The sequence below is a fragment of the Branchiostoma belcheri genome, unplaced genomic scaffold, assembly GCF_001625305.1.
Source record: "Branchiostoma belcheri isolate BF01 breed outbred unplaced genomic scaffold, Haploidv18h27 scaffold22, whole genome shotgun sequence".
In the NCBI taxonomy this organism is placed as follows: Eukaryota; Metazoa; Chordata; class Leptocardii; order Amphioxiformes; family Branchiostomatidae; genus Branchiostoma; species Branchiostoma belcheri.
This window is the reverse complement of record NW_017803713.1, coordinates 1,701,677-1,720,123: the sequence shown is the minus strand read 5'-3', so window position 1 is coordinate 1,720,123 and position 18,447 is coordinate 1,701,677. Positions and strand designations below refer to the sequence as shown.

General features: G+C 42.5%; 1 protein-coding gene across 1 annotated transcript; it reads left to right on the top strand.

Annotated features, from left to right (window-relative positions):
- The first annotated feature begins 6,737 nt into the window (after positions 1 to 6,737).
- On the top strand, positions 6,738 to 18,376 carry LOC109470295 (CDK-activating kinase assembly factor MAT1-like). The gene is made up of 6 exons (XM_019769211.1): positions 6,738 to 6,972; positions 7,445 to 7,597; positions 7,983 to 8,056; positions 8,295 to 8,398; positions 17,594 to 17,734; positions 18,077 to 18,376. Exons 1-6 carry the CDS (start codon positions 6,884 to 6,886, stop codon positions 18,359 to 18,361), a joined length of 846 nt encoding a protein of 281 aa, XP_019624770.1. The 5' UTR covers positions 6,738 to 6,883; the 3' UTR covers positions 18,362 to 18,376.
- The last annotated feature ends 71 nt before the right edge of the window (positions 18,377 to 18,447 follow it).

The following is an 18,447-nucleotide window of genomic DNA, read 5'->3' as shown; positions in this document are numbered from 1 at the left end:
ATCGCACCACCAATTTATGCTCTTAACGAATAAAAAGATCAACTTTCATGGTGAATCGACCCAAGAAATTATTAACGATGTCTTCCAGACAAAGTCCTCGGCTAAAACCAGTGTCTTATACGACAGGTGGAACGTATAGTTGTGAAAAACGGAGGCGGTATTGTCCTGGATGTGGACCGACCACACAAGACTACAGGGCACGCTCTCTATCTGCCGTTATCTCGGAGCGGGACCGATCCGTGGGCCGCTAGAGGAGACGGACACAAACAAAGCGCCGCCCGGATACTGCTTCTACACTAATGGCGCCTAATTTGGATCGAGCTAATGTTACCGAGAAGTCTATAATAGAAGAAATGACAACACGGCAAGTGATACTGTAGCCCTCGGTCGGACATAACGTGTCTCCTGTACTGGGTAGACGGACACAGGAGACCGTTGAGAACAGAACACAGCAGGTTAAGTGTCTGTACACACCAGAATGCCAACTATTGTGACATGGCAACAATAGCAATGTGCCTGTGTAAGGATCACTAAGGCTCTTATTTTGATTTGGGGTGAAAATGTTAAGACTGTCATCATTACACTTGTCCACATAAGGCACTGGGTAGACATGTGCACTTTGGACTAATGACATCCTTATGAGAAAGGGACGTGCTATACTGAATGAGCCTAGAACAGCCTGCATTATCTTATAACCTAATGTATGTATGTTTTTGATTCCAGTCACGCGCACACGCACACACAAACAAATATTGACACACAAGCAATTAATACAGAGATGGTACAGAGGTATAGTACCGTGAGGATGGCACACAGAAGAAGAAGATAACTGTTAGCTCTTTGTGTTGTTTGAATGAAAGGTACGTCCTCGCGTATAACTATAAAAAAACGCGTGTCTACTGTCAGCTATCGCTAGAAACGGTATTGCAGTCCTTTCTTCTGTGGCAAAACTTAGCGGTCTGGCCTACTAGGGTTATATTACCGTATTAAATTGATGTGTGCTGCTATGGCCGACATTAGAGAGTTGACTATACAACGATCCCCGTACGTTAGTTATTCTCCCGTGTCCAGTACGACATGTGCTGACACATTCAAGCTACTCTCGATATACCAAACGCACGTCAGTAGACGGGCTGTGGAGACTTGTAGAGCAGCGACCGGCTCCCGCGCAACGCGCTTGGTGACCGCGGACTTGATATTCGATCAATTTCGTAGGTAGATTTTTGATTGATCAGTATTTAGACAAGACTGTTGGGAAAACATCGACCTCAGGCCTGTCTGCGAGTAAACAAAGGATAAAGCGCCCTTTCAGGACGCGTCTTTCTCCGCTGTTGGCGTCAACATGTTAACCTATATTACTGGTGAGCTCAGGTGGGAAATGTACCTGTGCGCTGAAAGGTGAGAAAACATGGGGCTGTCAGCGGGTCATCAGTTAAGACATTACCTCATGAGGGAGGGACTTCGTGTCCGTCAAGTAGCACTTAGGGATACTTAGCCCGCCTTTTTGTGCTTTTCTTTTGTTCTTATCACTGGCAATGATGAATCTAAAATTTCGCCTCCTTCGTCGTAGTGAGACTCATTCGTTAATGTACGAGTAGTCAAGTGACTGGTGACGACCTATAGTAGACATCACATTTGGTCGTTTGAGGTAGTCCAGTACATCACGGCATCACCCTCCATCACCCTCCTGTCCCTATTAAAAGATAGGAGAAGAAAGAAAGAAAGAAAGAAAGAAAGAAAGAAAGAAAGAAAGAAAGAAAGAAAGAAAGAAAGAAAGAAAGAAAGAAAGAAAGAAAGAAAGAAAGAAAGGATCGAAAGAGAGGGTGAAAGATTGAAAAGGGCTGGAGAAGGAAAGACGAAAAAAGAGGACAAGGTTTCTTTTTTCTCTTGTTATCCTAGCGAGTAAAACCAGGATTTTGTTGAGACACGATAATCCAGGCTTGACCTTGTGGATGTCCAGTTAATCCCCTGTCACACGGCAGACCACCTGGGCTGGCAGCTCTGCTCTCCACGGTTTGCCGGAAAGAGCTTCACCTCTCGTCTATACAGAGAAGACTACGCAGAATTTCATATCAGCCGCACACTGTCGCCAGTACGCCCGGACATTTAAAGCCTCAGAGCCACCTTGTAAATCTCACATGGACCTTGTAAATTTCAACTGGGCGTTCTTTTTCGCATTTGGTTCATAGTGGTGCAGATGACAGAGAAAGTAATCACTTATAATCTTTGGTCTCTTTGTACCGTATACGTGTGTATGTGCCCCCAACTCACAGCTTACCTAGCGGTTACGGAATGAGGATATTCTATCACAGGACTATCACAAAACACGGACATACGGAGATACGGCAGTGGCAGCCCGGGTAGACCAGGAACAGGTAATACAACACTTTTCTGGTTAAAAAATAATTAGGAAACAGCTAACACCAGAATCAGTGTCAACACGCAGGCTGGAGCCTCGTAAGTGCTCAGACGGCTACTGAGTGACGGGCCTTCCACAACCGTGCAGTTGTGTGCAGCAGCGACATCTAGAATGCGTTTGTTGGGACCCAGTGGTCCGGACATGTGCAGGAGGCAGCAGAGGAACAACAGTTTACGAACGACGGCATATCAATTACGCAATGATCAAGAGATATATAAAGCATTCAGAGTGCCACATCCGGCTATTCCTACCGTACATAAAGTTTAAGTTGCCGAATTCTCAGTTTGAGGCAGATCATCGATATAAGATTACCTAGATTTTTACCTGTGTAAAACCACAAGATAAGCAAAAGGATGTTGCGATTCCATTTTTAATATTCATTTAACTTTTCAGTTTACATATTTAAAACGGCCTTGATGTTAACAGAAAATTGTGAAATGACAACGAGATTCTTGGCTGAAATCGACTACTCATACCAAATGCATGATAACGTGATTCTATGAAAACCCCAGTATAATGGCGGCCACGCATGGTACTTCGCAATTTTCGAATACTAGTAATTTCCCCATAAGATAACCTGATGGTGGTTCATGAACTCTCTTGTTTAAGTGATAGCACTACTCCCGTACGCGTTTGCTTGCGTAAACTAGACAGGTGGGAACATGCTGTAGCCAAATTACCCCGTCCTACCATGACCAGCTACGCATGCTTTCTGGAAGCCCGCTCTAATGACGGGGGTGAGGCACTCAGACGGCCAGGATTATCCCATGTTTTCCTACAGCCACAAACGTGGCCTACACAAACACACTCACAAATCACTCCGTTTGGAAGGCCCGAAGAAAGCTGACCCAACCATCAGCAGCTCTGGGAAAATGGGCGCGATCTGGGCACTTTAGACATTAGACATATCGTGTATATCTTAAGTATCGTCGTCTCTGGGCCCATCAAAAATAAACTAGATCTTAAACTGGAAACATCGCGTGAGTAACATTCAGCCTCTTGTGTTGTTCTTGCTTCTCTGAAATTCTTCTGCAGGGCTGGTCTCCCCAAAGCTACTCTGGAGGCTAAACGGTAGGAGGACTTGGCCAGATAGGGATAATGATTTGCATGAGGAGTTAGCCGGCCGCACAATGACAAGTTGGTAATGTCATTTAGCCAATTTCTACTATCATGCAGTCCCTGTAGGGGGCTGATGGAGACTAGAGTCGATCAGTCAAGAAAAGAAGTAGCTGGTCTAAAACGTGACACCCCTCTGCAGCCAACATGTGATGCGATCATGAAGAAAGCCACTTATAACAGATATCAAATGTAACTGTTTTGCAATTTATAATCACGTTTAATATCTTAAGTTAAGAAAGGTCTTCAATATGGCAGCATCAGGATTTTTTGCAATTATGACTTTCACGTCAAGTGATCTGTCCACTAGGTCTGCAGTTAGGTTCGTCCCTCCGTCCACAGCCAGCACTGAGCTCGAGGGCGTCAAGATGGACGTTTGAGACCCACACAGTCGGCCGACCTATGTTTCCATAGATGCTTCTACTTAACCCGTTTATAGAAGGTAATGAGGAAATTAAATACCGTTAACCAGAAACATGCACCGATGTGCAACCGTGGTTTTTCTTAAGGATGGATTACTTGACAAGAAAAGTTGCACCGAAGATCATACCGTCCAATGCCTATGTACATACAAACTCTCCAAAGCATACAAATTTGTACGAATCCTGGGGCAAGCTATCCATAATTCACGGCAATACAAGGTCCTGGATTTTAACGGCCCCTGCCGTGTTCGGACTGAGTCCAACTTAGCCGTGACACATATTCAGACGGCGGTAATGAAGGGGGAGGGCAAGTCTATGCGTGGGTTATACTTCGCAGGTGTTGAGACGTTTTCCCACCTCCCTGGAGCTGCCAAGTCAATTAACCACTAGTCAGGTTCACGACTCCAGCGGGAGAGGCAGGACTTACGGCCCAAAGCTCGCTCTCAGCACGAGGGCCAAACTCGTGGGGTGATAGACACAACTTCTCCTGGTCCCCACCCCTCTGTAATTAATTCAAACTTAATTTGTTTTTCTTTTCAGCAGTGAACACACCGTGCCCGCCCGGCCGGCCTATGGAGGCTCTCCGTACAGTAAATATTGCTGGCACAGCCAAAGCCCCAATTGAAATACTGCTGCGCACAGGTGACCCCAGGTCACCGCGAAGATTAAGGGTGCCCAAAGGTGTTAGAGAAGACGTGTGTGGGACCACCCCTGTGACAGTAGTATGATATGTGTAACAAAAGCACAGGGAAAGTCTCCTAAATGGATTTAGGGTTCTCCAGCTGACGGATGGGTAGAGCCGCAGATCCACTGTGTAACCAATGTATCACACGGGATAAATGTGTGTGTGTGTTGGTATGTATTCGTGTGGCCGGGAGGGGGTAAATTTTGTTGTTACTGAAAACTTACACATCGTTTTCTGTTGAATAGACTCAAATGTGTGGAAATAATTATTACGTTCTCATATCGGGACACTGGGTCTCCTCTACAACATTAGGCATAGGCCATAATTAAAATGGAACTGAGAAAAGCTACGAAGCAACGATAAATGTTAATCAAAATGCACGGTTTCAGGTCAGCCTTCCCGGTAGGCCAAAACTATTCCTGAACTGACCCAATTTTGTTAGAATTCGATATGATTGATATGATTTAAATCATTATTGACATAATTCCTTGGACGAAATATGATCAAAAGCATAAACAAACATTTAGAAGACATCCTGTGTATAACAAAGTACACATGTACTGTTCTGGATCAGGGCGCAAAATAGTCACAGAGTACAACCGGACGTGTACAATACTTATTCGCGGGAGACACAGACATCAACATTGGACAACATATATATTTGCTATCGAATCGACTGTATAGGACGAAACTGTTGTAAGGTGGCGAGGTTGTTGTCCCATAGTGGACATAGTGGCATGGCCCGCCCGAGACAGTTAGGTTTCTGGCGTCTGCCTGCATGTAGTGAGAAAAGTCCGCCAAACCACCATCAAATTTGTATCATGGGTACATTACCCTATTCGTTAATACCATGAAAAGTTTATTTTACGAACCAAGAAAGGCAATACGTCTTCCATGTTTCGAATTATGACCGTCATTAAATGGTAATGAAAGGTCACGGCAGTTCTGCGCCCTCACTGCGCTGTGTTCATCATCATCATCACCATCATTCGGTTTGCGGTTGATGCGGGCCATCATTCATATTCATGCCCGTGAATGACGATGTCTTCAACATACATTCACTTATGATGATCATGTGTTTGCTTATGTTTCAATGACATTTTTGACAATAGCGAAATATTACACAAGGAACTGGAATAAGAAATAATTAAGCACCCGGATCATCCGCATCATTAAAAATGCCAAATACAGATAGATGTTTGCTCCCCATCTGCTTGGAGATTACAGTTCTGTATTGTCCAGGCTGAAGAGACGCCCGCAGTCGGTACGTCCTCACTTACGGCGCGGGGGTGCAATTACGGCTGTTTATTTTCGCATCCTGTTTGTTTCGGACGCACGTGTCGACGGAAAGGCGCACCGTATTGGTCGAAATTGTAGCAACCCCCTCTCAAATGCGTCTTACGTCTTTTGATTGTAATAGCGTAATCAAAAACACTAACTGATACGAAATAAATAGAATCAGGTATTCTCGGACGATTTCCTTTCATATTCCTTCCACAGATTTACAGCAATCAGAAAATTGACGAGCCTTTTCACTACAGAAGTTGTGGATTTTACAGTGCGGCGAAGACAGGTGTCGGAAGTATCATCACTCTGTCCTGTAGAACCGGAAGTTTGTGGTTGGTGCTCACGGTGTGTGCTGCGGAGCGTCAAACCGTGGAACGTCAAACCTGCACACAAGTGGTCTCAGCTGGACTCCTAACTACGGACTAGTCCACCGCCTGAAGGGTGGATAGGAGCACAGTTCAATTGCCTTGCTTTCCCGAATCACAATCCAAGCCAAGTGTTGTTTCCAACCTTTTATTGCATGAAATTGTTTATTTGTGTGCGAATAGTGTCCTTTAGATTTCAATCATGAAAGAAAGAAACCACTGTGGAAAGAAACTTGCAACGTTAAAAAGTTTAATAGACCAGCACTTGGGCGCTAGTAGTACGTCGAGCAGTTACCTGTATCAAAGGAGAACCATTTTGTCATTTTTATATGACCGTATCTTTAGCTGAGGACTGAGGTGAGGTGATGGTCAAAGAGGATCCTGTGATGCCCAGCCGTCATTGGCCGTAGAATCACCAGAAGTTCAACACTTCCCATCATGCATTGTAATCAAGATGGCAGCGCCCATGTAGACTGGCGGTATCGTGTTGACTATCACGTTATATCAGGCGTTTCTGGTCTCCGTTCTGTAGTGATGAAGCTCTACTTGTAATATTTACTCCAGAGTTGTTCAGAGAAGCGCTGTCGCCATGGATGAGGCCATCTGTCCGCGCTGTAAGACCACCAAGTACCGTAACCCGTCCATGGTACTGATGGTCAACACTTGTGGACACACACTGTGAGTGGGGTCTTCCTGTAATGCCTATCATGTCACAGGCTATATCATCATGATATACAATACCGTTGATCACGTTGTTGAGAAGATTATGTGTACATGTATTACACTTTTAAGAGATGTGATTACCATTGGGAATGAAGCCCCGATATACAGAATTCACCCCCCTCCCCTCCACTACCACAGCTGTTATGTTTTCGTTCTCGTGACTCATTTGTATGGACAAGTCACTGGGTTTCGATACTTAACGTGTGAGTACATGCGTTTGTAAACATCCACACAGAAGGTTGAATGAAATCCAGAACTTTTTGCCTGAAGCAAACAAACAAATAAACAAACAAACAAATAAACAAACAAACAACATTGAACTGCATTGTTTAGTGTGTAGGTGGCAAGATAATATGTCTAATTATACCCAGTAACATGTTTTGACTGCAACCTCAGCTGCATTGACGTGTGTCCTCCCCTGCTGTAGGTGTGAGAACTGTGTGGAGACACTGTTTGCCCGAGGCTCAGGGACGTGTCCAGAATGTAACATCTCCCTCAGGAGAAACACCTTCAGGATACAACAGTTTGAGGACCCATTCGTCGACAAGGAAGTTGATATCAGGAAAAGAATATTGAAAATGTATTGATAAAGTTCTTTATGGAAAAATATTAATAACACAAAATGAACAGTGGGATTGCCATAACCATAGAAATCTAACTGAATGAAGAGAAGATAGTAACCAATATAGTAACTCACTGATGGTGTAGATGAACTAATTGTAGTTTTCATCAAAAATTTATCATATCACAATAAAAGTAACTTGAAGGTGTTCAAGTGTGTATCATGATATCATAACATCATGTCATTTGCAGTCATCTACTAGTATATAAACATATACTATCATTGTTATTGTTTACTCTTTGGCTTTAGTCACAAAGTGAGTTGTACCTGGAGTATTTGTTTATTTTTTTAAATCTTCTTGGTCTTATAAGTAGATGGACCTGATTTTTACAATATTTTCCAGCTACAACAGACAGGAGGAGGAGTTCACAAGTCTGAGAGAATATAATGACTACCTGGAAGAGGTGGAAACTATCAGTAAGCTAACAGTCTTGTGTGGCCATGTATTCTGTAGAACATTATGTAATCTTCCATCATCACTGAGACTATGACTGTAGTGTTCTGTGAATTTTGTTCCTTTGGAGATGATTAGTTCATGATGTCCTTCATTACATTTGTCAAGTTTTTTTTTTCAAGTAAAAAGCTGCCTTTCCTTGGTACTGAAGTGATATCAGGCCATGTTTTGTCACAGTGATGTTTTTGTGGCCTTTTCTAGTATTCAACCTTTCCAACAACATTGATGTGGACTTGACCAAGAAGAAGGTAGAGGAATACCAGAAAAGTAACAAGTCCAACATCCAGAGGAACAGGAGCAAACTGGTGAGCTGATAACTCTGATCTCACCTTTTCCATAAACATACTTGCTGCACTAACCCACTGCCTTATGTATGATATGAGTAGGTAGATAACAGTTACATTCATCCTATGTATCCATTTTTCCCTCTACCTTCACCTTAACCCCACAGATGGCAGGCTATCTGAGTGACATATGTGACCCCCCTCCCTCCCTTCACCAAGCCCCTCACCCCCCTCTCTACAGGTGGCTACTGCTTATCCCTACAAACATCTCTGGTGCTCCTTACCCCATGTCGCCACCTCTATTAGCCCAGTCTGAGTGGAGTCATTGGAGATAGCAGGTCCCAGCAGGACGTCAGCTGGAGAGGTCCTCCTGTACACAGCAGGTTGTATGTTTACAAAACATGACCTCCTTTCTCTTCTCCCTAAATTGGACAGACAGAATCCGATCTCACATGAAGGAGCGCCCTACATGGAGGCAGTGCATGTGTTTATTGTACTTGTCATTACAGACATCTTCATCGAGGGAGAGAAACCAACAATTTTATTCTGATAATGGAACACTAGCACAGGTGTTGGCTGTCTCACTATAAGCAGGGTGGAGATCTCTTGGTGTCTGGTCTTTCTCAGGACTCATCAGGATTGGTTGCTAACTTTTTAAGGTTTGCTGTCAGGAGTGTTGTTGTCTTCTAAATGAGATCAAAGAGACACATCTTTTTATGGGTCGAAATCCCCACGATTGTTTTACCCCACAGTATATTAAAGACCACTTCGTCCTGTACATTGTATCACAGCTTCTGTTACCACATGTTTCAAGTCACGTTGTGTGACAGTACACAGTAGCCCCACCATTGTTGACCACTGCTCAACACCCAGCAACATGCTGGAATGTCTCAGTGTAAATATTATTGACATGTTCTTATCTTGTCTTAACAACAGATACCATATCCACATGGCTCCACTGTTTGCTTTACTAACTCATTAGGTTCACCAGTTTTCTTTATCTTATTTCCTGCTTTCCTGTTGTTCTTTTTACCATGTTCCTCTTGTCCCTCATTCTTCAGTGATACCACTTTAGCTTTACTATGAATTGTTATGTGTGATCCATTCATGTACATATGTATTTGTCTGTAGAATGAATTCTTACATTCATAAAATTAAAAGAATTGTTGATGGCTGTAACAGCCAAACATTGTTCAAACACTTAGATCTATTACACTGAATTATCTGTGAATCTATTTCTCCATTTGTAGTCTATAGATGGCAGTAGCTAAAGGTAAAGATATCAGTATGTAGGTTTTGAATGCCTAATTGAGAAACAACTGATCACACAAAGAATATGTCAGATAATATTATTGAGATGTAATTGTACTGGTACATTTTACTTCAGCTGTGTGTAAATGTGAAGCATGCTACTGACAGACAGCCAACCTCTAAAAGAAGCTACATGTACTTTTATATTTCAATATGGATGCCCAGAGCTATAAGATACAAGTAAATCTACACTGCATGAATCAGACTCAGACATGCTGAAAATCCCAATCAGTTGTCAGCAGGTCCTCCTGCTTGTCATCAATGTTCTGACTTATTTTCAATAAACAAACAAACCTCTGCAGGGGTCTGGTCAGAAAGGACAGGTAACTCTTCAGTGACTGTCACCTGCTACCTTTTTTTAGTATGCTTATCCTTGTGTTAGGTTGATCTTGAGTAAAATGCTTGTGTTGACATGTGCCCCTCATTGGCATAGCAGCATCATTATTGCACGTTTAGTCTTGTCACGACTGACTCTGATGCTTGAGCTCAGGTACTGCTTCGTCTCTGGTGCCTTCACAGCAATTAGGGACTAAGTGAAGGCTTAGGAATAACACTTACACACTTGTGTGGGTTAAAACCTTTAATGATTCATGTATAAGTGTACTGATTGAGATGCTGGTATGACTTCACTCTATAACAATTTACTCCAAATTACTCGTACATTACATTTCATATCAATGTATAAATAACTTGAGTTTCTGGAGTTCTGAAGACGCATTTGTAGAAAACTGTCAGGTCTGCACTCTGAGAATGTTTCCTGCAAATATCCCAGGATTTGTGGGTAATTCCCTGTACCTCCTCCGAGCTTTCATCAGGCACTTTTCACACAAAGAAAGGAACTTGTAAATGTTAGTGTTCGCTGGGCAGTCTGGTGTTGGGGCTACAGTATCACCTTAGGTAAACACAGGCCATGCTGTAAACAAACAGTAGGGACCTGTCATTCACATGTTGACACTAGCCCTGGACAGGCCAACAGTAGTCAACCCAAGCCATGGACTTGACTATTTCTTCATTGCTTCACTATACATGTATTAGCTCAGACTCTCCAAGCATTGTCAAGGCTTTTCTGGGGTAATGGCTATAGATTTTTTCACTATACAGTAGTACTTGCTTGTCACTGGTCACTGGTAAACACATCTAGTACATTTAGACCCTTGAAAAAATAAGATTTTATGGCAGGAATGGTGTTAATGGCTATAGCCCTGTTCTCAGGACCAGGTTAAGTTGTATAGAATTCCTACAGGAGGCCAGGGGTTGTTGAAGTCAGATGGTCTATGTTGCAATCGACAGGAAAATATTGCAATAGGCAAGGGTTAACTATGGTTTCAGCAATTATATTCTGGATACCACTGTGATATTTAAGTATGAATGTCTACCATACCCACCACTGTTTCAGCACGGCTGCCGCAGACAATATAATACACCAGATCATGAGGCAGATCTGTGTCATTTGCTTGTTTCTATGGTAGTCCATGTCCACATTAAACATGAACTTAATTACATCGAAAATGAAGAGAATGTGATGTTTATTAAAGAGGGAATGCACATCTTTTGTGTTGGTGTAGCCAGTCTGGGGAGGACTTTAAGTTTGTGGTTTGTTGGTAATTTGTCAGTTGTTCCAGCTGGTATATCTGCAGTCCCCGGTGGTAAACCTCAGCTCAGAGTCTCCATCCATCTCCAAACTCACAGGTTCAACAAGTTCAGGTTTGTTTCCCCGCATGTCTGAGTCTGTTCCTGTTTGGAGCACAGCTCAGTTTGCCCCTGTACTTCCTGGGATGAAGTGACAAAAACAGCTCTGGTTTCTGGACTGTAAACTTTTCTCCTTGCCTAGGATGGCTTGGGGCCATCTTCTTCCTGTAGTAACATCGAAACAAAGTTAAAGATTACTACATACCTTCATGGCATACTTTATGGAATTCATTATTTTTATTGAGCAGCATTGTAGCACAATGTAGAAGCATTATGCTGAAGTCACGTTTCTGCTGACAAATGTACATACGGGGATGTGCGAAAAAGGAGGTTACAAACTAGGTAGTGTTTGTACATAGCAATATTTCTGCAATGAAAGGTCTAAGAAAACATGATTTTAAGAATAAATCCAGACATAAAGTCAGCTCAGTCTGCAGTAGGGTTCATCAGGGGTTATTTGAGTTTGGCTTCATATTGCTCGATGTCGTGGCTACACTGTTAGTTCCAGGGTATACAGAGGGATGAAACTCTTACAGACTATTGCACTCTTGAGGCAACTGCTTGAGATGCCATTAAGCAAGAGTTAGTGTAAGCCAGCATGGCTTACAGACAGAAATGCCACACACTTATGCCAAATTACACTTCTGGATTTGCCAGGTGACTCCCCCTCCCACTGTGTGGTTTTGCTAAGGCCACAGCTAAACACTAATTACTTGTTACATTTTTTGTCTGTATGTTTTTGGGAGACCATCTATTTTGACTATAGCACATGAGCAAACCTAAGAACTTGTAGTGTTTGCAACTTATCCAAACTGGAGTATAACCTCCTCTCACTCGGTCCAGATAAATCAGACTGAATTGCTGAAATGAAGTGGACTGGTCAAACACATTTGCATGTGTCTGATGTGTTGTTGCCATACTGCCATCACTACAGATGCCATGTACTTGTATGGTGTGTTACATGTACAGCTCCGTACCAGGTACTCTTCACACACGTTCCTGTGGTTTTGTTAAAGCACCAGACACAGAAACCTCTCCATGATTATGACACAGGTCCTATGGCTCACACCCACTCTGCATATACTCTAAACTGTCCACCTACGCAGGGCAGTGTGAGGTGAGGTTGATGCTTACCAGAGTCAGGTGAAGATGGTAGAGACACACCTGTGCCTCCATGGTGGGTCTCCATGGTGTGGAGGTGTAGATAGGGGTTGTGAATGGAGTGCTCTTGCCACTGCAATTTTTGTAAACTAAATGATATTTATATCTTAGTTATACGATAGTTGGAATTTATGTCAACTTAAACACTGATTACGTAAGCCATTTGAAAGGTTTAGATAAAGTTCCTTCCTCGAAAAGAACAAAGAATTCTCACCACCAACTTCAGAGTAGGCTGTTTGAGAAATTTTGAGACAATTCTAAAGTAAAACTTTTTGCTGTGAAAAAGGAAAAATGGGCTAAATAATTTGTCAATCTTCAAAGGGTCTGACACATAATAAATGGACATGTTAACATACCTGTATTAGATGGTATAGATCTATGACAGGTGGAAACAAATTCTTATAAAACATAAAATTGAGGCATTATACATTTTTGCCTTAACTACATACTGTATAACAATAGGTAGATTACTAGTAAATATGAATCCTTAAGATAAGTTGTGGCTCAGTTTTAGGTCCATTTTAATTTAGGTTTTGCTCTTAGCCAGCCACCCCCATCTGCCACTTATCCTCCTTGCATGACAAGAGTCAAGCCAGCCTTTTTTTTCAACAGCTTTAAGACAGAATCTAAGATCGTCTTGGGAAAACAGGCTGGAAAGTTTGAGTTGGATATTCTGGCATGGCACAAACACAGCAGTAATTCTAACTGTGATCCGTGTGGTATTAGTACTTAGCATCACTTGATAGGGGATAAACTCTCACCCCTTAAGCAGCTCATGGTTTGCTTTTGTTCTCACACCTCTGCGAACTTGGCCACCGTCAGGGCAGCGACTCAGATGTGAATTCCTGTGATGAAAGTAGCCGTGGTTCAGCGTATCACGTAACGTGCCCACCCATTATCCACAGCCCCTAGGTGTACCCTTACCTGGTAATTTGTAACCCTGCAATTAGTGATGTTTACCAACATGGGCAAGTTTTCTGCTCTTAGCTGTTGAAAGATCCGACCGCAGACGGGGCCACTCTAAACAGTTTACATAGTGTCACTGCCCCTCTGTAGGCAGTTTTCTTTTTGAATCATTCTATATGTAAGCACTCCAGTTGAATGTAAATATCTAATCCGGGCATTAAAGATTAGACGGACCAAAATAAGCAGAGGCGTGATGAAGCTGTGTCTACAGTAACAGATGAGGGTGGTCTCTTATTCTGTGACCCTGAAGAGAAGTAGGCTATATAATTGCACAATGTGGGAGCATTGCCAGCTACAGTTACAGTCTAGCAGGGTTGGGGCATGACAGGAAGAATTTAACTCTTCTATTTATTAGGGAAAAGGTTTTGAAATGGTTTGTTTTCACAGATAAGAAAGTTTTTGTTCAACATTCTTGGCCTTATCAGCAATTTGCCACCAACATGTATTTGTGTGATCCCTCTCTGAAATCACTGTTTCAAAATACTGTGGCTGCCCATGAATGTAACCATAATATTTAACACTTAGTGTCGTCAGTGCAGTAGCTGCCTTCTAGGGTAGACTAAATCAAGGCTTGACATCTTGCACAAGAATTTGGTTGTGATTTGGAAAATGCCTACATTTATTGGTGGAAAGTTACAGAAAGTTGACTTTAGTGTCCTTCTTTATTTAAGTGTCTCCATTGGGCTGATCCGGGGTAATCTATTGTGTAGACAGAACCATAGCAGCGTGTGGAGACACAGGCAGGTCTTTGTAACCAGACTTTATAGGGAACAACGGTATATGTAAAAGGACCCTCTTTCATACTTTGTTGCAACCCTGGTTGTGGTTTTTGTAACCAGTCTTTATGGGGAACTAGGAAAAGCACTTAGTAGTACATAGCAAGGCAGCAGTTTAGAACACTTCACTCTGTATGTGAAGACTGAAGTATTCAAATATGGCACAGTACAGCACCAAACACAATGTCAGTAGGATATCATAAGAGACAAAGTTAAATATGAATAAGTATCATCAAGGAAGTTTACATTAGCAGAATGGTTACTGTATTGTTGTATCAATATCCTTCTACAGGAAAAGGTTGATATTGCCTGGAGGAGAATATCAGAAGCGTGACGTGTTGGTGAATATGTGTCACCTGAGGTGACGTTCCTGTGGTGTTTCCTTAGGCCTTATTAGATTACCCAAAACCTAAACTATAAATCCTTTCCTGTCACTCAACAATTTCCCCCTGACCCATTCTTGAAGTGACAACAACTTACAAGTACAAGTGCCACACACCACCTTGTATTGGTACTGGTACAGTGAGTGTTGATGCTATGAAGATGTAAGATTTGCTCTGTGTTATAGGTGTTGTCAAGTACAGAACTCCAATGAATGTCTCATTTAAAAACATATCAAGTTAACTTTTAAACTAAAATTGCAGAATTCCCTTTGTATATTGATGAAAGTGGTCTTTGTTAATTGTATATAACTGATACATCTACATGGACAGCTAGACAGTATCAGGTTGTGTGTAGGGCTGCTCCAGTAGTGGGAAAGTGATAAATAACATCTTGTCCAAGCTTTCCCCGTATGTCATGCTTGGTGTGGTGGGAGTCCAGCGTGTCCTTGTTGGTGCCATGAGCCAGACAGAAGTGACAGGAGTTTACACCCGAGACGTTCACACCTGAGCAGTTTACACCTGAGGACAGGAACTTTCATCTACCTGTCCACCAGGTGTTTTGCCTTGTCCAGGTAAGAAGGGGATTGCCGTGTTCGACAATTGCCTTCAAGAGTCCTTCACTCACCTGGCTTGGCTGCCTGTGTTTGTTTGAGGTTCAGAACTGGAAACAAATAATCGGGCACCAACAAATACACCCCCACCATTAGGCCGGGAACCCAAGTACTGTAAACACTGGAGAATTCCTGGCACCAGACCATGCCATGTTGGTACACTGACGCCGTGCTGTGTCGGGTAGATATCAACTTCTGGTCTGTATGTAACAATGAGAAGGGTTGTAGTAACTGCCCACAATGCATGCCTTGTTGGTGGAAAAGTAGTAAAAACCTGCATAGGAAAATTGACTATGAGTGTCCATTTATTTTTCTAAGATAACTAACATTGTAATAAAGATGAACAGGGAACAATTCCTTTCATTTTTCTGAGTTTCTATAAGACAGTGAGCAATATTTCTAATCAGCAGCTATTGCTATTCTATTTCCGTGCTTCCCAATTTTAAGACAGTCCACACAAAAGTAGCTTAAGTGCTGCTGCTGTGTATTTCTGACAACAACCTTACTGCACAAGACATCCTGAGCATCAACCTGGTGTGAGAGGAAAAGCCTTGAAGGTTGACTTGGCCTCAGTCTTCATGCTAGTTGAGCCATGCTGAACACTAGTGGCTATCACTGCTCAAGCCACGCTGCACTAAGTGGCTGTAGAATGTCTTAATAAAGGCAGATTGTTCATGGGAACTTGGCAATGTTTGTGTGGGGAAGTGCTGCTCAGCTGTGAACAAAAGATAGTGTGAAATATTGTCAGCATGCTGGGTATAAGAAGGACACCTTTGATGGAGTTCTCGTTCTTTGAAGTCAAAATACCCCTTCATCATGTTCATGGTAGAACAGTGGTGGGGTTTTTCACCTTGACAGAGATGGATTGTTCATGATGGGCTTGGCTTTTCTACACTGCTGGTGGCACAGGACTGAGGGTGGGATGTCTGGCTGTAAGGTAGAAACTAGATATCATGACTTCCCTCGTTGTTTGGATTAAAAGTCTAATTCCACCAGTTAATAGCAGGCATAATAGCACTTACAGAAGACACTGTAGAAGCAATGATCTCCCTTTTGCTAGATCCAGGAGACAATGCTGTTTTTTTTGTCCAAATTTTCATGAATAATTCAGTCCCGAACTAGGAATATAGGCCTGTCTGCTTTGACACAAGTTGCAACAATATAAATGGGAGGAGAATATTTGAATTTATTCAAAGCTATTTGAAACCATTAAACGCATGAGATAGATATTCTATGCTACATTTCTTCAGTACAGGACCATTTTTGCTCCTGCAGTGTCCGTATGCAAAGGTTAGCCATGTTTGTAGTGACATACCTTCAGTTGTTGGCAAAACTCTTTCCCCAGAATCCCTTGTGTTTAGTACAAAGACAACCACCAGGCAGGTTCAGCTTGTCCTTTGGAACAGAGACTACACCACACTTACCTTTGAATTGTTGGCCTTTAATGGTACAAATTGCAGTGGGTGAGAAGGAACTGAGACGTACGCCTGGTGACCACGAAATACACCAGTAATCTATCCTTTACAGTCATTCGGTAGAGACCACCCGCCAACTGTCTTGTCCATCTTGTCTTGTTGCCAGGAAGTGCCAGTGATTGTGTAAAGACTACTTGTTAACAAAATTCACGTCTGCTTTGTCCTTAGATTTGTCTGTGTGTACAAGTTTGACTGTTTACTTGCCCATGGTCACCTGAGGCATGTAGTTCAGTTTGTTGTTTTCTTTGTCCGTCAACCAAAGATTAGAAACGCGTCGCCTTCTTGGATGAGTTGGCAGCTTGAATTTACCTGAATTTACCTGAACTGCAGAGATATCGTCTTATCTCCGCAGTCAGGAGCTTGATGGCGGGTAGCCTCTGGTCGCTCCTCCGTCTAGTACGGTCTTGATGTGTAGGTCTATGCTACTCTTGAACCCATTCACGCTGGTTTGCTGCACAACTTCTTGGGGTAGTTGATTCCATGCAGAGATTGTTCGTACTGCAAATGACTTTTTCCGGATGTCAAGTCTTGTTTTAGGTATTTTTAGTCTGAAACTGTGGCCTCTTGAACTATATATGTACTGCAGAGGTACCAGAGATAGATGGGTTTCACTACAGAGGGGGGATGGGGGATGAGTTGAGTGAGTACCATACGCACAGAAAATATGGTTTATGCTCTTAAATAATTTTATATACTAAATATTTCTTGTTCTACCAAAGAGGAGTGATGTTTATTTCATAATTTTGAACATAATAGAGTCCTACTATTGCTTACTAAAATTGACAAGGAAACAATGATCAGAAGAAGTGGGCAGAAATAATCCCCCTGCCTGTCTGTTGTGCAGAGTAAAGATGAGGAGCTGATGGAGCAGCTCATTGAGGAGGAACAGGCGTACCTGCAGCTCAGCAGACAGGAGCTGGTCCAGCAGGAGAGGAGGGAGAAGCAGAGGAAGATGAGGCAGAGAGAGGAGCTGTTAGACAACCTGGTAGGTTTGCTGGGGATTATCACAAACTAATTCCTGTGTTGGGTTTGTTAAGTGCCTTGGAAATTTGCCTGGCAGCATCTTCTTCAGATTTTTGATATGATATATAAGCAGTTGGTTAGTAAATATCAGATTAGTCTTGCTCTCCAACAGGATACAAAATTTCTAGTTTTGTGGAGTTGCAAGGGCTGCTATCATGAAATGCAGAGGAGTACAGTTTATACTGGACTTACAAAACATTCAGGGGTACTGGATGTACAACATATGTTTGAGTACATAATGAATACTGTAAATTTGTTTGACACCTCCACACAACAGGTGACACGGCTGTGTTTGTTCCTGCAGGAGTTTTCAGACTTGCCTGCTGGTCTGGTGTTGGCCAGTCACACAGCTAGACATGAGGAGGAGATGGAGAGGAAACCTGCACCAACAACAAAGTTCTCCACTGGGATCAGGATAGGGGTGGGTGGGGAATGGATGTCCGTAAAAAAAGTAGATAAGGGTGTAAGATGGTACTTAACTGTAGAGGGTAACAAAATCCGACATATATTTATATTGACCTATCTATTAGTAATCTGTCAAACCCACATTTGGACACATCACAAAGACTTTGCCAATCTTTTTCTGTAACATCCTAATCAAAAGGAAACTGAAAGAATTCAAGAAACTAAAAGAATGAAATAGTATTAAATCCAACCACCTATCCATCCATCCAT